The 21,614-nt window shown below is 38.7% G+C and overlaps 1 protein-coding gene and 1 long non-coding RNA gene across 3 annotated transcripts; both read right to left on the reverse strand.

The window, feature by feature from the left end:
* Positions 1–913: 913 nt before the first annotated feature.
* Positions 914–17,612, reverse strand: LOC104444882 (zinc finger CCCH domain-containing protein 48). Of its 2 annotated transcripts, none has more exons than XM_039312476.1 (7): positions 16,651–17,612; positions 16,294–16,479; positions 16,075–16,176; positions 15,652–15,798; positions 15,269–15,451; positions 1,436–1,533; positions 914–1,338 (listed from the first exon to the last, which is right to left on the reverse strand). In XM_039312476.1, the coding sequence occupies exons 1-7, from the start codon at positions 17,083–17,085 to the stop codon at positions 1,167–1,169; spliced, it is 1,323 nt and encodes a 440-aa protein (XP_039168410.1). In that variant the 5' UTR covers positions 17,086–17,612; the 3' UTR covers positions 914–1,166. The 2 variants fall into 2 exon arrangements, with proteins under 2 accessions (XP_039168410.1, XP_010056961.2); XM_010058659.3 differs by lacking the exons at positions 15,269–15,451; positions 15,652–15,798; positions 16,075–16,176; positions 16,294–16,479; positions 16,651–17,612 and adding exons at positions 1,909–2,091; positions 2,293–2,439; positions 2,736–2,837; positions 2,957–3,142; positions 3,314–4,527.
* Positions 14,270–14,885, reverse strand: LOC120293353. The gene is made up of 2 exons (XR_005551108.1): positions 14,792–14,885; positions 14,270–14,694 (listed from the first exon to the last, which is right to left on the reverse strand). It is a non-coding gene; the product is annotated as an uncharacterized LOC120293353 (long non-coding RNA).
* Positions 17,613–21,614: the final 4,002 nt, after the last annotated feature.

Genomic DNA, 21,614 nt, shown 5'->3' on the forward strand with positions numbered 1-21,614 from the left:
AATTTATCTCAAACTAATTTTTTCACTAATCATAAAACACCTTAAACTAATACATTTGTGATAAATTTACTTTAAACTAATTTATTTAAACCCCAAAAACCTAAAACTGGTATATTTGTGACAAACCTTTCGTTAAATTAGATTAGTATCACAAAAAATCACAAAAATGTATAATTGTAAAAGATGGAGAATAGAATCCTAAATTAATAACTGTCACGTGTAATTTAAATTAGTAATTTGATAGTAAAATTTAATAGAAACTAACATAATGTAAATTTGTTAAAAATATACTAGTTTTGGGTAGATTTGTTAAAGATGTACCAATTTGGATTTTTTGGTGGTTAAAAATTAATTTGGGATAAATTTATCATAGGTTTATGAGTTTGGGGTTTTTCAGGATATTTACCATTTTCCTAATATAAATTCTACAAATTTTCACATTTCTGCATTCCTTTGAAATCCCTTTGCTGAGCTGATACACTCATAATTGTTCAATAGATTGATGCCTTTGAAGAGGGAGCTTCTTATTAGTTTCATAAGCTTTAATGAAAACCCGTGTATCAATTTTAATCTATAAGATTTATTCACTTGAATTGTAGTGTGTAATGAATGAGTTTTTATTCCACGTTCAAAGGTACATGGAGTGTCACAAGCTTATGAAGTTCATTTATCAGTTTCTCATCGAACAACTTTCATCCATACGGAAGTCTGCCTGCGCGATGTGAAATTCTTTTCATCAGAGCGAGAAGCATATGCAGCAATTTTGAAGTAAAGTTTATTCATCATTTATTTTTACCGCTTCTATTTAATTTCGCTTTTTCAGTAATAAGACTTGAACAAACGTACAGAGAAAACGATAATCAGAATTCCACTGTAAACTCTCTCAAAAAGATGAAAAAAAAAGGGTTTTCCATTCGACAAGCAAAATGCATTTCAATTACCAATGAGGAATCATATACAAGTCCAGCCGTTGCTGTAAAAAAAAATCAGTGTCTATACAAAAAAGACAGCCCAAAAACTGGTATTGCGGGGCGGACAGTAAGTAGCTACAGCCGTCCCGTTTCTTGCTCTAAATCACAATCCCAGTTGCATCGTAGCATAGATGACATTTGTCTTTCCTTGCGAAATTTGAACTCCAATGTCAATAGCTTGATTCTGTCTTCTACTTAGCATGACTCCATCGGTTGAGGAAGCTGCTCTTTTTGGCTCTTTGGAGAATCCAACCAGTTCCAAACGGTCAGTGTCCCCGCAGCGTCTCCCGTGAAGAATAGGCCTCCGGGAGCCGTTTGAAGAGTCCTAACTTCTCGTCTTGAGAATATCTTGCCCCTTTCGGTGAACCTGGCGTAGGATGCACAAAGTCAGCCAAGCAGAAGAACAGAACAGTCCCACTGAGAGACAAGATGTCAAACCAATTAGAGAAATTATTTGGACTTACGACGGGAGCTCGTACAACCGAACGGTGTTGTCAAGGCATGCACAGAGAAGGACCGGCTTGCCACGTGCATCAATCGTCCCTGACAGTGCAAGAATTCCCTGTGCAGGACAAAATGATACTTGCAACATCAACAAATGATACTACATCACTTCCTTGAGACTAGGAGCACAGTGAGAAACTGACAAACACCAACAGGTGTAAGATGAAAATTCATGTCTTCCCGGCATAGTGTGGCTATATTACAAAGCTTCAGTCCACATTATTCATATAGTTAATTTTAACTGCGGAAATAAAACTGAAAGCAATAAGGCGCGTCTTTGCGATCATGCACTTCGCACGTATGAGGACAATAAAAGAAAACACAATTTCACCCTATATAATCTAGACTTTTTCCTACAGTACCATCATCAACCACAAAATACCCTAATCCACACGAGTGAGAAAAAAAGAAGGAAAAAGAGCAAGCAACATACATGGTCCTCATGATGTGTAAAGCCAACTTCCAAGCTGCCTCCTTCAGTGGCAACCCCCCAGACCTTAATTGTCTTATCCAATGAACAGGATATCAGGTACTGGTCCCAGCAAAGAAGTGACATCACCACATCAGTGTGTCCAACAAGTTCCTGAACACACTCCAGAGTGTGCAAGTCCCACACCTGCAGAGAAGAAAACAAGAAAGAGGTGAGGGGGTCAGGACGATATTACAGCGCAGCGCGGCAGAAAGATACAGAGAGGATGTAGCAACTGATAGAGGTGATGCAAAAGAAAACATAAATTCCAACAGCCAAGTCATGCCTTCCTAGTACACACAACTAGATTAAATCAGGGGGTGAGACATCTAAGATAGGCCAGCTTACCCTTATGGTCTGGTCAATGGAACCAGAATACAACCGGTCGCGCCCAACAGTTAATGATACCACGCCCTTCGTGTGGCCCCTGAGAGGCGCAGCCATCTGAAAAGGATCAGCCTCGCTACCTCCTTTCCACACCAAGATAGTGCCATCCTAGAAGGAAAGTTTGTTCAGCATAATCATCGAAAGCCAATGCAATTCATCACAAGGATCAACAAATGGGGCAGTCAGTGATCAGATGAATGCTGACTCAGGTGGGCCCCACATAGAGAAGAAGATGACAAGAATTTCAGGTCTGAACCAAAAATCCACCCTCACACTCGGCATCAACTTTTATATCACTTATGTTGCTAATTCACAGAGGAACGAGATTCCAAAGAAACGGACTAGACAATATTACGGCAGATGAATCATCTAAATCGATTAGATTGTTTCTAATAATAAATTACCTGGGCTCCAGCAAAAAGCATGTCATTAGCAACTTCCAGAGCATGGACCTGTCCAACTGGTCCACTGATATTGTAGCTAGCACCATTCTGGATATTATATGCCTACCAAGAAATACAAGAGAAGCAATGAATTAGAGTTCAGCAGTTCACCAATTCAAGAATTCCCCCATAAAAAGAAAAAAAAATAACGAAGGACAAAGTAGACCAAGCTAACCGCTCACCTTAACAGTATTAGGCAGGCCAACAAACACCCAAGGACCTTCACAAGTAAAACACCCAACTTCTCCTCCAAGGTTGATCACCTGATCACATTGACCAGTGTGACAGTCCCAGATTCTAGCCGTTCCGTCTTTGCTTCCAGAGTAGAGCTTAGTAGATCCGGAAGGAAGTGCTATCCCAGAAACACCCTGTCATAAAAAGCATCAGGTGAGTACAGACCCATTTTTATGCCAGAAAGGCAAATGATATTTCGACATCTTAATTAGAAAAAGGACGGAAACAAATTAGAGTTGCAACTAAATTTTCTCCAGCTATAGTCTGGAGAACACAGAAGGCAAACACTAATCTCTAAATGGTACCTTTTTATGGCCCTCAAGCTTTGCCAACATAGCAAAATCAACACCGTGAAACCACGAATGCAAGAAAGGACATGCATCGCCCTTCACGCAGTTGCCTGTTATCCAGAAATTGCATAGTTTTTCTTGGGGCTTCAGAGGGTTTTTGTTTGTCGACGATTCACTTCTCTCTCCAGAAGTCGAACTTGCTGAATTCACTGGACTAGATTCAGGGCCCTTCCTCCCAGGGAAATCCTCAGCCATATGACTCGACTGCTTTGCAGCTCGATGGTAAACATTGCCCGGAAGAGATGCATCGTGTGAAAACCTACAAGGATTCCGGTTGCATTTCCCTGCTAACCAGAAAGTGCAAACTCTTCTGCGGCTTGTTGGTGCTTTATAGTGAGCAGCTGAATTTTGTTGCCAACCCACAGTACTCCTTGCTGTCTTAATAGCCATGCTATCAATCGCCAAACCGAACGACCTATCCAAAGTTAACTCAAAGCATCAGAACTCGTTCTTGGCAAGAAGATCCCTTTGCAGAAAAGCCAAGGTCCGCTGTAGTCAGCAATCCCAAGCATTCAAATTCCTCTTATCACCAACAATACGAACAATGTTCGACCTATAAGAGAATGGATAAACATCTCCATCCATCCATCATGATTCCCATCTCTTTCGTTTCGGTTCCAACCAAATCAAATTCACCCAGAAGAAGAAGCAGAAGCGAATAAAATTCTAGAAAAGGAAGTAGAGACAGTAGACGTCGACAACCACGTCGCATCGTCCGAGCCTTTTCAACATAAATTCCAGTAATCAAACCTAATTTCCCGATCCTCCTTCAAGGCGGAACAAAACCCCCGATTCCTTCGGGATTAAGAAACCCTAACAATCGCCGCGAACGACTACCAAACGCCGCAAGCCCGACGGCCCTCGCCGTCGTCAGCGGCGGGCAACCACTTCCTGGAAAACCCTCCGGCGGCGAGCGGGAGATCGTCATCGTCATCGTCATCGTCGAAAGAAGAACGGAAAACCCTAACCGTAACCGGGGGGGAACTTCTTCCTCGTCGCTACTTCGCTAGAAACTGATACGGAGAGAGCGCGTCGGAAAGAGAAGCGAAGCGAACCTTAGCGAAAACGGCGAAAGCAACGAACCAACGATCGGGCCACTCGAATCGGAAGCACGAAGATCGGCGGCGATCGAGAAGAAGAAGAAGAAGAAGAAGAAGAAATCGATGAGAGCTTTTTGTTGTTCAAGTTTGCCTGCTGGCCTTCTCTTTATATAAGGATGCCAAAGCGCGTTCACGTCACGCGGGGTGGTTTTCTTGATTTTATACTTTTTTTGGACTTTTTTTTATACTTTTTTTTTTTTGGAGGGGGTCGTTTCTTGATTTTCTACTTGGAAAAGTGAGAAAATAATAAATAAAAAAAATTAAATATGGTGTAAAGATAAATTTCTATAAGATAAAAAAACCCGATAAATATAAGAATATCTTTATGAAATTCCAATTCGAAGGTGTTAGAGAGATTTTACAATAGAGGACAGAGAAAATATAAGCTCGGAGAAAATGAGGTGAAAAAAGAGGTGGTGATGGAAATTATTTTCGTTTAATTTAAATAGGTGGAAAGTGCTTTTACTTGTGTATTTCTTGTAAGTATTGTGGTGAATGAAATATAAATGAAGTAAATTTGGTGGAAAAATAGGAGGTAAGGGATAATGAGTAAACAATAGATCGTTTTATTAAAATAAAAAACATAACATCTTTCAGAAAAAAAAAAGAAAATGAATCATTTTCCCCGAATATTTAATAATTTTCAATTTTTGTAAAATAATCGGAATCAACAATTCAGAAAATGCTTTCCTAATTTTGATTGTTCTCATTGCTTAGAACAATAAGTTAAATAACAAATTGTTTTCATCATCAATCAAATCTATCCTGAACAATTTTTTTGTTAACAATCAAAATATTTACATAAATATTAAAGTCATGAATTTGTTTAAGTAATTCATTTTTCGGAAACACCACCAACTTTCTGGCCTTTCGCTCTGCAAATTTTCCCTAATTTCTCATTCCCCACCCACATGCTTCATAGCTTCCCAAACAAGGTGATCAAAAATCTTTCCGTAGGTTTTCCTGTTCTTATCTTGACTATTGTTTTGCTTCGCGCGGCTTCACTTCCGAAAGAAAATAAAACCCTTTTATACGTTTGCCTAGGTCAAAGTTTGAGCTGGGCCCACTTCTTTCTCTTTCACGTGCAGGGAACTCCTTCGTAGAGAAGACTTCATCGGCTAAAAGGAAATAATGGAATATTGTATATTTGGGCCCCACTGTGGATAACAACTTCTAGCAAGAATTCCGAAGAAATAATTTGTATACGTGTGTCCATCAATTTTTTTTTTATTTCCTCCTTTTTAAATTTGTCCCATGAACTCCTCATCCAAGCTGAACCATGTTTCGCAAACATTAAAACTCGAGACATAATTTAGCACTCTCCACACGGCTCGATGTTTGAGCCCAGTTATAGTCTATCCGCCATTATCCATTCCGTTTCTCCCAACGCCCTAATGGGCGCTCATTCTCCACAGCACACTAATAGAGCTCAGCGGAGCTTGAGCCACAAAGGAATGTACTTAGTCATCATGTCTGTCGAGTTATCTGCTGTAGCAATTTTTTGACAATAACAATACCCTTACCTAAGACATCTCAGATGAAGTGGTATATGATATTAATATGCTTCGTTCACTCGTGATAAACTGGATTATACGCCAAATATATAGCACCTTGGTTATCACAGTGTATATCCACACTATTCTGTTCTAATCCAAAGTCCGAGAGCAAATTTTGTAACCATATCACATCTTTCGCTACAAAAGTTAGTGCCATGTACTCTACCTTAGTCAAAGACAATGCAATGTATTATGTAAGGACTCTTTCCAACTAATTATACCACTTGCTGCCATGCTAAAGATTTACAATCATCCAAGTCACCGGTGTGATCCAAATCCACAAAACTAGTGATCTCATTGCCATTGCTATTCCTCCGGTACACTATACCCATGTCTGTTGCCCCTTCAAATATTTGAGAATCTACTTCACAAACTTCCCAATGAGTTTTACCAGGACGCTTCATATAGCGACTAACCACCCTCACAGTTTGTGAAATATCAGGCTTAGTGCATACCATAGCATACATAATACTGCTCACGGCACTAAAAGATGGAACACGGGACATATGCTTCTCCTCCTCCTCAATCTGCGGCGATAATTTATCTGAAAATTTAAAGTACTTCGCTAAAGGTGTACTTATAGATTTTGCCGACTACATGTTAAAACGTGCCACTATCTTCTCAATATATTTCTTCTAAGATAGACGTAAAACTCCTGCAGCCTTGTCACGCAAAATCTCCATACCCAAAATTTTATTTGCAATACCTAAATCTTTCATCTCAAATTCAGCATTTAACTGCATCTTCACCACATCAACATCCGACATATCCTTAGCTGCTATCAGCATATCATCAATATATAAGAGTAGATAAATCAAAGAACCATTCTCTAATCTCCTATAGTAAACACAGATATACATCTGACTTTTTGAATAGTCTTGACTAGTCATGAAAGCATCAAAACGTTTATACCATTGCCTAGGAGATTGTTTCAGCCCATATAAAGATTTCTTAACAAGCAAACATTGATCTTCCTTACCCAAAATAGCAAATCCCTCTGGTTGCCTCATATAAATCTGCTTCTCCAACTCACCGTGAAGAAACGCAGTTTTCATATCTAGTTGCTCTAACTCGAGATCTTGCGAAGCAACTAAGGCAAGTAAAATACGAATAGAAGTATGTCTTACCACATGAGAGAACACTTCATTGTAGTCAATGCCCTCACGCTGTGTATATCCCTTCGCCACAAGTCTCACCTTATACCTCACTGCCTCAACACCGAGAATGCCCTCTTTCTGTTTGAAGACCCATTTACTTTCGACAATTTTTTGGCTCTTGGGTACTTTGACCATCTCTTATGTCTGATTTCGATAGAGTGATTTCATCTCTTCACTCATAGCCCCTAGTACTGCAATGACTCCGAACTAGCCATCGCCTCAGAGTAAGACGAAGGCTCATCTGTCTCCACCTTATCACCTACAATCAATGCATAAACAATATCTGTATAACCATAACGTACCGATGGTTTAATTTGCCTTCTCTGTCTATCTACGGCTATAGTTTGCTACGGCTTTGCTGGTTGTTTACTATCACCGACTTCTTCAGGAATTGCAGTTTCATCTGCAGTCTCAACTTATGTTACCTTCGAGGTCTCTGGAGTCTCCACCTGAAGCTCCACCTCACTCATGACACCATGATCTGTCTTCTGTGCTGGTTGTGTCATAGAATTCCTCTGTTGAAGTATTGCAGTCTCGTCGAAGATCACATCTCTGCTGATTAGGAAACCGGGTGATCTAAGATCGGTGCACCATAGCCGGTAGCCTTTCACCCCATGTGCATAACCCAGAAATATGCACTTTTTCTCCCTCAGTTCAAGCTTACCATCACTCGCATGAACATACGTAAGACATCTGAATATTCGTAATCCGGAATAATCAACAGGTTTTCCCGACCATAGTTTCTTAGGAGTCTTCCACTCGATAGCAAATGATGTAGATCAATTAACCAGGTAACATGACATGTTCACTGCTTTGGCCCAAAATTCATTGCCAAGTCCTACATGCGAAAGCATGCATCGAGCTTGCTCAAGCAAAGTTCTGTTCTTCCGTTATGCTATGCCATTCTGTTGTGGTGTCCCAGGTACTGTACGATGTCTCACTATACCTTCTTTCTCGCAAAACTTGGTAAAATATTTACCACAGAACTTCATGCAATTATCGGTTCTCAAGCACTTGATTTGTTTATTTGACTACTTCTCAATCAATGCCTTAAATTTCTTGAACCGATCAAATACTTCATATTTGTGCCTCAGAAAGTAAACCCATACCTTCTTCGAATAGTCATCGATAAAAATCAGCATATATCGGGCACCTCCTTTCGAAGGAACTGAAGACGGGCCCTAGACATCTAAATGAATATATTCAATTGGTTGTTTAGTCGAATGAATAGCTGTAGTAAATTTAACTCGGTGCTGCTTCCCATAGATGCAGTGCTCACATAAGTCCAGCTTCCTTGTCTTTTGACCCTTCAACAACTCTCTTTCACTCAGCATTGTCATACTTGCCTCACTCATGTGCCCCAAACACATATGCCATAATTGAGTCAAATTAAAGTCTGACTCACCTGATGAAACTGTAGCGGTTTCGGTCACGGTCTCTTCTAGTAGATGATAGAGAGTATTCACTTTCTTTCCCTTCATCACTGTCATGGCATCTTGAGAGATCTTCAATACCCCACCTTCAGTGGTGTACCTACACCCAATGTCATCGAGTGTCCCCAAAGAAATAAGGTTCTTCTTGAGCTCCGATACACGCCTCACATCTTTTAATGTGCGAACCACTCCATCGTGTATCCGGATCCGAATTGTCCCAATCCCAATAGCTTTATAGACTATATTATTCCCTAAAAGAACCCTACCACCATTTGCAACTTGGTAAGTAGTAAACCAATTCTTATGAGGTGTCATATAATAAGAACATCTCGAATCTAGCACCTATTCGTCTCTTGACGAAGTAGCAGTCACATATAAAATAGCTTATGCATCACTAGTTCTCCCCTCAGCAACGATTGCCACACTGTTTGTGGCATTCTGCCTATCAATGCCATCTTATAGTCCTTAGAAAGCCCTCTTAATATACTACAAAAATCCCAACTCAACCACCTCAAAAAATCTCCGAAAATGGCTAAAAATTGGGCCCAAAGCTACCATTCACTACAGTTCCAGAATGCGCCCCCGACTTGAAAATTTCGTTCCAAACAAATCATAAACTCAAATCATGATCTGTAAAATGATATAGCTTTACAATACCCTACAATACCATTTCTACAAAATATGCAGCTCGACAACTCAAAAATGTGGCTTCGCCACACAAATATCCAAGAAATCCGAATTTCGAGCCCTAATTATGATGATTCCTTTGAATAGATGATTAAAGGCTTCGATCACTTACCAGATTGTAAAATACACTTGAGTCGGCTTGATGAGGCGTCTAGATGGCGAGTGTGGAATTTTTTTTTCCATTTTCCCATTTTTTTTTCTCTTCTTTCTCTACTCTCCCCTGTTTCTTTCTTTCCCTCTTTCATTTTTGCCTGAGCCCTTCCTCTCTCTTCTCTTTAAAGATAGCCAAAGTTTCCACTATTCTCCTTGAGCTTCTTTTGTTGACTTTTCAAACCCTCTTCTTTTCCTTTTTTTTTTTTTTTTCCAAAGCTCATATATTACAAAAGGAAAAAAAAAAAGAAAAGAGAAAAGAAAAGAGAGACAGTTTTGCACATAGGCTCTGGAGACCTTGCCCAGTCAAGCCTACTTCATTTGTAGCACTTGGTAATGATTTGAACCATTTGTTCATCTAATCAAAGTAATATTTGGAGTTAAGTCATAAATTCAGTGTTACGTGAATTTTTAATTGTCTAATTCGATTTACGAGTTGCTGAGCTATGAAAATGATAGTTAAGATAGACTCATTGGGTTTGATGAAAATCAATTTCGAGTTATAGTTTGATTGGAACAAATTTTAAGTTTTACGCACCAGCTACACATAGCAAACAACAATAAATATCTGCTTTTGGCGAGTATTTTATTGGCGCGTTAGAGTCGCTTGTTAGTGATTAAGCTTAGTTTAGTCAACTTGTAGTTGAGGTAGCATTTTGCTTAATTTTGATATTGTTTCTCACTTATTTTATAGGATTGCAAGTTCATCGGTTCCAATAATCTTTGTTGTTTGGTTTTAGGCTATCCCAAATGAGTGGTGCTTATTTCTTATGTGGGATAAGTGCATTAGATTTCATAAAACTTGTCATGAAAATGTAATTAAGTTCTAAAACTTTCAAACAATGCAATTAAGTCCTAAAACTTGTTACGAAAATTCAATCGAATCTTAAAATTTTCAAAAGATACAATCAAGTCCGAAAACTTGTCTCGAAAGTACAACCGAGTCCTAAAATTTTCAATAAGTATAATCAATGGAAGGACTTAGATTAGACAAATTTGTCAAGTTTTAAGACTTAGTTGCACTTTATGACAATTTTTAGGACTTAATTGTATTTTTTTTTAAAATTAGGACTCAATTACATTTTCATGACAAATTTTAGGAATTCCAATGCTCTTATTCCTTCTTATATCAATTTGGAAATTTAATTCTTGAAAGTGATAGGGATTTAATATATTATGAATTATGAAATAACATTTTTGTTGCATAAAATTTGGATTGTGGTTTTACTACATTCTAGTATTTGTGAATGATTTGAGAAGTCTTTTATGAAAGGTATTGTAAAAGGAATTGCAAAAGACTATAGATATTGCTTTACGAATCTAGTTTACAAAATGAATTTTGAAATGAATTGGCAAATGTTTTATAAACAGTATTCTAACTAATAAATTGAGTTATAATAGGTAATCTATTTGGTTTTGTGGATTATTGGATGATGACGATTTGATACTCATTCTTGTTGTGAACCTGGTAAGGGATTTTAGGTATGCATATAGGTTGGGATCTTGCCAAATGAGAATATTGATGGCATTATCACTAGGCATTATATTGTGACCATGGTTAGATAATGAGCAACATAATGATTGATAGAATAGACCATTGACGTGTGATTTGATAAAGATTGATCAATAGATTTGATTATTGATGTGTGATTAAATATTGTTGATAAAATAAATAATTCTTATTGTTATGATACATGTGTAAGTGAGTTGTGTTAAAGAAATTCCACAATAGAGACTTGATATGGTTTGGAGTAATCAATACATCCTAGTTGGCCTATAACTCATTGGTTTAGATTTTTGAGTGAAAGTGGGTTTAACTAGATATATTGATGGGCTCGGGTTTGGGCTTCCTCTTGGCGATCTCCCTAGATGAAAGTATTGGGCTTCTATTGCATACTCCTAAGAAATGGTATCATAGCCAAACTTGGTTGAGTTGGAGACAAAAGAAGGAAAAGTGAGAATCAATAGATTTGTTAGGAATGATTTTGGTTTCTATAAGATGCAAATTGATGATTATCTCTATCAAATGAAACTACATTTATCTCTATTTGGAGAGAAGCCAGAGACAATGGAGTAAACTAATTGAGAAGTGCTGGATAAACATGTTATGAGTGTTATTTCGTTGACATTGGCTTGTAACATCGCATTTAACACTGTGAAGGAGAACACCACTACGGGTTTGATAAAAACCCTATCGAATATGTACGAGAAGCCCCATGCATTAACAAGGTCTATTTGATGTGACATTTGTTTAACTTGCAAATAAGCGAAAGTGCATCAGTTGCAAATCATATTGTTTGATTTATAGTGAAATTTGTTGCCATTCTCCCAAGAACGTAGGTCACTATGACTAAACTATGTAAATCTGGTGTCCAATTTATTATCTTGTTTTGTTTATTTTATTGTTCGATTGCTTACTTTCCGCAACAATGGTATCAAAGTCAATGGTTACAGTTTTTGGGCATGTGGGTGTTGTGGTGTAACATTGGGCTAAGGATGAAATTGGGACAGAAGGATACCCGAATTAAGGAGGAGCAGACCTAACATTGAGTTCACAAGTGAAGAGAAGATTGTTATGATGTGTCGCGACCAATTTTTCGGGTGTGAACCACCTAGAGTTTGGCTAATGGATTGTTAAGCCTAGACTTAACGAAGGCTCTCCCAAGCCCATACCAATTCGCGACTTAGATTCAAGTTATTAACATGCAATTGATTTTCAATTAGGAGTCGCCACTAATCTATTTTTGATGGGTCGATTAGAAACCCAAGTAAAGTAATGGGAGATTTATTTTACTCCTACAAACCAGAGATTATGGGTACGGGGACTTGGTTACACTAGATTTCTCTAATGCCCTTTCGGTACCATTCTTTTAATTTCAAAAATGTTTTTGCAGGTAGCTTGGATTGATTTTAAGTTTATTTTCCCAACATGTAAGGTGATCATGCGGGTACACAAACCACCAATTTAACACCCAGATAAACAATAAATAAATTGCAAGACTTACCTCATAGCAACGAAAGTATCTGCGTTGTTAGATCAAAATTCACATCATCGATCATAAATATGATTTCTAATTAACACGCAATTTCTTTTTGTTTTCACTTTATTTAATGAGAATCAAATCTATATGCAATGCAATGTTACTAATTTAACATGAAACGATATGGCATGACAATATGACATAAACTATATGAATGGGTAAAGTAATTTTTGTTGTTTTCTTAATGAACATGTAATAATTAAATATGCAATCTAAATTAACCAAAATGACCTAATCTTAATGACGGGCAATTTCTAATTAAATGAACCTAGCAACAATCACTAAATGACGTGCATTTCATGAACCTAATTCTATATGACGTGCACATGAATTTTATTTTCTTAATAAGTATGCAATCTACCCTAATATGCAATGACGTGCAAAGAATGCCCTAATTCTAATTTTTTTTTTCTTTTTCTTTTATGAAATTCGAAATTAAAAATTGCCAAATAATTAAACGTGCAATTCAAATTTAAAACTAATATCCTAAATGCATGCATTTTTTATTTTTTATATTTTAACAAATTCAAAATAAAATCCCTATTCCAAATATGCAAGATAACAAGAGATATTCTAAAACCAACCCAATCCAAATTCAAATATTTTTTGGATTTTTCATTTTACAAAAATAAAATTGATTCAACCAACATGACAGAAATCGATAAGATATGATTGCTATCCACAAATTGGAACCATATCTCACGCATGAGATCGAGTTGGCCAATTTCTAAATAAATCGCGAATTGAATCTCGAGCGTGAGATCGGATTTGTGATTTTTGTGAGACTGCTTTATGAAGGATTAATTATACTTCTATTGTTTCTCAATAAAAGGTCAATTTATTCACCAAAATGCTTAATTGATGGGATAAATAAATTTTCTGGACACGTGTGTTTAGCCAAAGTAAGAATATTACATTGATAATATACAAACTTGTGAGCTATCTAAAATCTCATGCGACTGGACCAAAAGAGATGATCTCGAGTTTTAATTTAGCAATTCAAAGGATTGAACGAGATTGACCTTTAAACAATACGAAGGAAATCTACATACTCTGAACTGAAAATAATTAAAAAATCGTGAAGAAGAAGCTATAATTAAGATCTTGTTTTCTAATTTTTTTCTAATACACGCATTTCAGTAAATAGTTTAATTTAAATTTTCAAGCCGCTTGTGTCCAGTTTATAAATTTTTTGTCTGATTTGTTCTATCCTCAATGGGCTATAACCCCAAATGATACTAACACAGACGCGATCATACATGTAAAGGTACATTATCGATATATGTTAACTAGTAATTTTCCTAATGTAAATTTTACAAATTTTCACATTTCTGCATTCCTCTGAAATCGCTTTGCTGGGCTAATACACTCTCATAATTGTTCAATGGATTGATGCCTTTGAAGAGGGAGCTTCTTATTAGTCTCATAATTTTTTTTTCTCACCGTGTATCAGCTTTAATTTATAAGATTTATTTACTTGAATTGTAGCGTGTAACGTATGAGTTTTCATTCCACGTTCAAAGGTCCATGGGGTGTCACAAGCTTATGAAGTTCATTAATCAGTTTCTCATCGAACAATTTTTATCCATACAGTAGACAGCCTGCGCGATGTGAATTTCTTTTCATCAGAGTGAGAAGCATATGCAACAATTTTGAAGTAAAGTTTATTCATCATTTATTTTCAGCGCCTCTATTTAATTTCGCTTTTCAGTAATAAGACATAAAACAAACGTGCAGAGGAAACGATAATCAGAATTCCGCTGTAAACTCAAAAAGGAAAAACAAGGTTTCCATTCGACAAGCAAAAGGCATTTCAATTACTAATCAGGAATCATATACAAGTCCAGCCGTCGCTGTCAAAAAAATCAATGTCTGTACAAAAAAGACAGCCCAAAAACTGGTATTGCGGGGCAGACAGCAGCTACAGCCGTCCCGTTTCTTGCTCTCAATCACAATCCCAGTTGCATCGTAGCATAGATGACATTGTCTTCCTTGCGAAATTTGAACTCCAATGTCAATAGCTTTGATTCTGTCTTCTACTTAGCATGACTCCATCGGTTGAGGAAGCTGCTCTTTTTGGCTCTTTGGAGAATCCAACCAGTTCCAAACGGTCAGTATCCCCGCAGCATCTCCCGTGAAGAATAGGCCTCCGGGAGCCGTTTGAAGAGTCCTAACTTCTCGTCTTGAGAATATCTTGCCCCTTTCGGTGAACCTGGCGTAGGATGCACAAAGTCAGCCAAGCAGAAGAACAGAACAGTCCCACTGAGAGACAGGATGTCAAACCAATTAGAGAAATTATTTGGACTTACGATGGGAGCTCGTACAACTGAACAGTGTTGTCAAGGCATGCACAGAGAAGGACCGGCTTACCACGTGCATCAATCGTCCCTGACAGTGCAAGAATTCCTGTGCAGGACACAATGATACTTGCAACATCAACAAATGATACTACATCACTTCCTTGAGACTAGGAGCACAGTGAGAAACTGAAAAACACCAACAGGTGTAAGATGAAAATCCAGGTCTTCCCCACATAGAGCAAGCACATGGAAGGTACTTGACAGTATGGCTATATTACAAAGCTTCAGTCCACATTATTCATATAGTTAATTTTAGCTGCAGAAATAAAACTGAAAAGAAATAAGGTGCGTCTTTGCAATCTTAGATTGTAAAACAGGCCCACGCACTTCGCACGTATGAAGACAATAAAAGAAAACACAATTTCACCCTATACCCTAATCCACACGAGTGCCCCCAAAAGAGAAGAAAATTAGCAAGCAACATACATGGTCCTCATGATGTGTGTAGCCAACTTCCAAGCTGCCTCCTTCAGTGGCAACCCCCCAGACCTTAATTGTCTTATCCAATGAACAGGATATCAGGTACTGGTCCCAGCAAAGAAGTGACATCACCACATCAGTGTGTCCAACAAGTTCCTGAACACACTCCAGAGTGTGCAAGTCCCACACCTGCAGAGAAGAAAACAAGAAAGAGGTGAGGGGATCAGGACGATATTACAGCGCAGCGCAGCAGAAAGATAAAGAAAGGATGTAGCAACCAATAGAGGTGATGCAAAAGAAAACATAAACTCCACAGCCAAGTAATACCTTCCCAGGACACACAACTAGATTAAATCAGGGGGCGAGACATCTAAGATAGGCCAGCTTACCCTTATGGTCTGGTCAATGGAACCAGAATACAACCGGTCGCGCCCAACAGTTAATGATACCACGCCCTTCGTGTGACCCCTGAGAGGCGCAGCCATCTGAAAAGGATCAGCCTCACTACCACCTTTCCACACCAAGATAGTGCCATCCTAGAAGGAAAGTTTGTTCAGCACAATCATCGAAAGCCAATGCAATTCATCACAAGGATCAACAAATGAGGCAGTCAGTGATCAGATGAATGCCGACTCAGGTGGACCCCACATAAAGAAGAAGAAGACAAGAATTTCAGGTCTGAACCAAAAATCCACCCTCACACTCAGCATCAACTTTTATATCACTGAACGAGATTCCAAAGAAACGGACTAGACAATATTACGGCAGATGAATCATCTAAATTGATTAAATTCTTTATAATAATAAATTACCTGGGCTCCAGCAAAAAGCATGTCATTAGCAACTTCCAGAGCATGGACCTGTCCAACTGGTCCACTGATATTGTAGCTAGCACCATTCTGGATATTATATGCCTACCAAGAAATACAAGAGAAGCAATGAATTAGAGTTCAGCAGTTCACCAATTCAAGAATTCCCCCATAAAAAGGAAAAAATAACGGAGGACAAAGTAGACCCAGCCAACCGCTCACCTTAACAGTATTGGGCAGGCCAACAAACACCCAAGGACCTTCACAAGTAAAACACCCAACTTCTCCTCCAAGGTTGATCACCTGATCACATTGACCAGTGTGACAGTCCCAGATTCTAGCCGTTCCGTCTTTGCTTCCAGAGTAGAGCTTAGTAGATCCGGAAGGAAGTGCTATCCCAGAAACACCCTGTCATAAAAAGCATCAGGTGAGTCCAGACCCATTTTTATGCCAGACAGGCAAATGATATTTCGACATCTTAATAAGAAAAAGGACGGAAACAAATTAGAGTTGCAACTACATTTTCTCCAGCTATAGTCTGGAGAACACAGAAGGCAAAAACTAATCTCTAAATGGTACCTTTTTATGGCCCTCAAGCTTTGCCAACATAGCAAAATCAACACCGTGAAACCACGAATGCAAGAAAGGACATGCATCGCCCTTCACGCAGTTGCCTGTTATCCAGAAATTGCATAGTTTTTCTTGGGGCTTCAGAGGGTTTTTATTTGTCGACGATTCACTTCTCTCTCCAGAAGTCGAACTTGCTGAATTCACTGGACTAGATTCAGGGCCCTTCCTCCCAGGGCAATCCTCAGCCATATGACTCGACTGCTTTGCAGCTCGATGGTAAACATTGCCCGGAAGAGATGCATCGTGTGAAAACCTACAAGGATTCCGGTTGCATTTCCCTGCTAACCAGTAAGTGCAAACTCTTCTGCGGCTTGTTGGTGCTTTATAGTGAGCAGCTGAATTTTGTTGCCAACCCACAGTACTCCTTGCTGTCTTAATAGCCATGCTATCAATCGCCAAACCGAACGACCTATCCAAAGTTAACTCAAAGCATCAGAACTCGTTCTTGGCAAGAAGATCCCTTTGCAGAAAAGCCAAGGTCCGCTGTAGTCAGCAATCCCAAGCATTCAAATTCCTCTTATCACCAACAATACGAACAATGTTCGACCTATAAGAGAATGGATAAGCATCTCCATCCATCCATCATGATTCCCATCTCTTTCGTTTCGGTTCCAACCAAATCAAATTCACCCAGAAGCAGAAGCAGAAGCGAATAAAATTCTAGAAAACGAAGTAGAGACAGTAGATGTCGACAACCACGTCGCATCGTCCGAGCCTTTCAACATAAATTCCAATAATCAAACCTAATTTCCCGATCCTCCTTCAAGGCGGAACAAAACCCCCGATTCCTTCGGGATTAAGAAACCCTAACAATCGCCGGGAACGACTACCAAACGCCGCAAGCCCGACGGCCCTCGCCGTCGTCAGCGGCGGGCAACCACTTCCTGGAAAACCCTCCGGCGGCGAGGCGGGAGATCGTCATCGTCATCGTCATCGTCGAAAGAAGAACGGAAAACCCTAACCGGGGAACTTCTTCCTCGTCGCTACTTCACTAGAAACTGATACGGAGAGAGCGCGTCGGAAAGAGAAGCGAAGCGAACCTTAGCGAAAACGGCGAAAGCAACGAACCAACGATCGGGCCCTCGAATCGGAAGCACGAAGATCGGCGGCGATCGAGAAGAAGAAGAAGAAGAAGAAGAAGAAGAAGAAGAAGAAGAAGAAATCGATGAGAGCTTTTTGTTGTTCAAGTTTGCCTGCTGGCCTTCTTGTTATATAAGGATGCCAAAGCGCGTTCACGTCACGCGGGTGGTTTTCTTGATTTTATACTTTTTTTCTTTCCGAAGGTTTTCCTGTTCTTATCTTGACTTCCTTTGGATTGGGATATTATGACATTGTCCATCGGTCAGATTATCTAAATTATATTTGCATTCCTATAAAATTTGGGAAGTAAAATTTGACAGTCGAAATGACTTTGTGATAAGATTAAAAGTTACTAATCATACTGGGAGATCATTGATTTCATGAAGTAGTTTAAATTAGTTTTCTATGTAGGTCACATGTAAAACTTGTCATTTTGTGATTCGACTTATTTAGACACACTCATCTATCAAAAATCCTTTTAATATTATCAAAGCCAGCATTTGCTTTGATTGGTCTTCCAATCCAATACAATAGTGTCTATTTATAACTCAATTTACAAATAATTCATTAAAGGCACTGCAAACTATGGTCACCAAGCGTCGTTCCACAAACAATTTTGCAAAACCATTTCATGCATCACTAGCTTCCCCTTGTGTTCTAGTAGTTTCAAAGCTCGCATGAGGATGATGTGATCCATGCCTTGAAGATCTAGTATAGAAAAAGAAGCTCCACTTAACTTGCGCGAAAGAGGTGTGTAAATCCTAATGAGTTGTCAAACCACAATTCACTTTTAAGATTGAATGATATTGCTTCCTATCAAGACGAGAGAATTAGAGAAGAAAACTTAAAGAGGGGAATTTTTTCATGAGAGTTTGTGAATCGCATAATGTGACCGCAGGACTTTTTGAGGACAATTAAAAAAAAAAAAAAAGCTAATTTTTCTTCTATCAATGTTGAACTCCAGAGGAAAGATGTTTATGTGCAAGTCTTGGAATTTTGCTTTTGGAACATGCAAAAGGTACTTTACCTCTCCCCCGAGATTTAGTGAGAGAGAGAGAGAGCGAGAGAGAGAGAGAGAGAGAGAGAGAGAGAGAGAGCGAAGAAATACATTTTAAAAGAGTATGAATTGTGTGTTTTAATTCGGTGTTTGTACTTTGACATATCCCGTGGGGTATAAGATCTCTGGCAAAAATTGGTTAAAGGCAGGAAAGTATTTGCTCCCGTGAGCGCCATCCGGCAAATCACTTTGTTTCTGTGCCATTACCACCCGATAAACATTGTTTTATAAATTATTGTCTTCAATATTTTTATCTTCTTATTGAGTTGAATTTCAAAGAACAAACAAATGTAAAAAAAAAAAAAAAAGTATTTCAAATATATTCTCTAATACTTATCTCTTTGAATAAAATAGGTTGATGGCATTTCACTTTACTTCTATGATCATCACGTGGCAAGAGTATAGGGCATGGTTCTGTCACATGTCTCATGCTCAATCAATAAATGTTTATTGATTTGTTATCTCCTGACTTTTTTCTTTGATTGAATTTGAATTTGAAAGTACAAATTGGTTAAAAAGTAAGCATCTCAAATATATTCTCCCATATTTATCTCTTTCAACTTTTCTCTCTCATTATTTTAAACTTGAAAAGAAAAAAAAAAATTAAAGAGGCAAGATATTTTCAAAAATTTCGATAACAATAATTTATCTGAAAAAGAAGTTTAATATTTTTGACTAACTTGAAACATGTGTTGTAGCTCGAAAGAATGCCGATCCAAGAGGGTCATAAGGCCGTGACACATTTGTCAATCAAGCGACCATCGGTTTGTATCCCTGAGACTTAGGATTTTTTCGAGTCTTCTAGAATACTCCTGAGGATGGGCGATACGGTAAATGTATTTGTATGTAATAAGTGCGGATAGCTAGTAGTTAGGGAAATGCAATCTCCACCGTTAGATCGATGAGAGATTTACGGATATGGTTTGCCTTATATTTGTATATATATAGGGGTCTTCTCCCCCTCATTGTAATCAACTCATTCATTCATAAGTAAATACAATTCTGAGCTTCTCTCTCTACGATCCTTACGAGTTAAGTGAGGGGTAAAGTCGGAAACTCTCTACAATCCTTATGAGTTAAGTGAGGGGTAAAGTCCTAAGGCCGCACGGCTTAGCCTATGAGGGATTGATTGGCCCGGGATCAATCGGCCCGTGACATACCAAAGTTTATTCTAAGCGTAAGCACAATGGCTAATCCACGATCCGGTGACTGCGTTGATCGTGGGCGGAACGCTGAGAAGGGTGCTGCCAAGGGCAAGAAGAATCGTGGTGGACTGTGTTGATCGTGGACGGAACGCCGAGAAGGGTGCTGCCAAGGGCAAGAAGAACCGTGGTGGTTCGAGTTCAAGAGATCCAAATGGAGGATCTTGCATAGTGGATGATGAAGCTAGACTTGTTCGTCACCAACGTCCAAGAATCGGTCAATAACCTAACCCAGACCGTGGATGAAGTAGACGTCGGAAGGGAGGAGCTCGTTGCTGAGGTGCAAGAGCTCAAGACTGGCGTGTGAGAGCTCCGACACGAGTTGCTAGGATCCTACGGGAAGAAGCATGAACGAGGTGATCACTGTGCAAGGTCCACCAAGTGAATACACCCAAGCCGAATGAATTCAAGGGCTCGCGGGTGGCCAAAGACATGGATAATTTCCTATGGTATATGTAGCGGTACCATGGGGATCAACGACGACCAAACATCGATAAACATTGCATCTATGTGCTTAGCGGATAGTGCTGGTGGCGTCGTCGATCAGATGATAAGAAGCGTCTCGAGCAAAAAGGTGGTGTGCGTGACTACATCAAGCGTTTTTCGAAGTTGCTGCTCCAAATCCCTTTGATGAATGAGATCGAAGCGTACCACCAGTTCATGAGCGGTCTCAAGCCATGGACCAAGCATTCAACGTGGGAGATTTCACGACAACAATGTCCGTAGCCGAATTGCACGTGGAGTATAAGGCGCCTTCTACATCCCGCTCGGACTCTTGTCTGAGGGATAAAGCCACTGGTGGGGGAGATCGGGAAGGCACGAAGATCGGCGGCAATCGATCGATCGAGAAGAAGAAAAAGAAGAAGAAGCGAAATCTCGGATGGGAAGCTTACCGACAGGCCTTCTTCTTATATAAGGAAGCCAAACCGCGTTAGCGTCACGCGGCGTGCAAATATTGGGAATTACCAATCCGATTTTCTTTATTTTATTTATTATTGTTATTATTTTGGTCATATCTTAATTTTATAATTGGAAAAGCGAGAAAATAATATAAAAAACTAAGTATAGTTTAAAGATAAATTTCTAGAAGATTTTAGTCGATTTAGGGAAAAAGAACCGATAAATATAAGAATATCTTTATTAAGTTTCGATTCGAAAGTGTTAGAGAGATTTTACAATCGACGGTGGAGAAAATATAAGCACGGAAAAAATGAGGTGGAAAAAGAGGAGGTGATGGAAGTTATTTTCGTTTAATTTAAATAGGGTGGAAAGTGCTTTTACTTGTGTATTTCTTGTAAGTATTGTGATGAATGAAATATAAATGTAGTAAACCTGGTGGAAAACAAGGAGGTAAGGGAAAATGAGTAAACAATGGATCATTTTATTAAAAATAAAAAAAATAACATTTTTCAGAAAAAATAAGAAAATGAATCGTTTTCCCCATAAAATATCTATTTCATAATTTTCAACTTTTATAAAATAATCGGAATCAACAATTCAAAAGATGCTTTCCTAATTTTGATTGTTCTCAATGCTTAGAAAAATAAGTTAAATAACAAATTATTTTCATTATC

This window comes from Eucalyptus grandis, chromosome 5 (genome assembly GCF_016545825.1).
Source record: "Eucalyptus grandis isolate ANBG69807.140 chromosome 5, ASM1654582v1, whole genome shotgun sequence".
Taxonomy (NCBI): domain Eukaryota; kingdom Viridiplantae; phylum Streptophyta; class Magnoliopsida; order Myrtales; family Myrtaceae; genus Eucalyptus; species Eucalyptus grandis.

Coding starts and splice junctions, on each gene's coding strand:
- LOC104444882 (XM_039312476.1), bottom strand. CDS start 17,085: ATGGCTATTAAGACAGCAAGGAGTACTGTGGGTTGGCAACAAAATTCA. Junction 16,177..16,293: donor GCCTGCCCAATACTGTTAAG/GTGAGCGGTTGG, acceptor ATTTCTTGGTAG/GCATATAATATCCAGAATGG. Junction 15,799..16,074: donor TGCTTTTTGCTGGAGCCCAG/GTAATTTATTAT, acceptor CTTTCCTTCTAG/GATGGCACTATCTTGGTGTG.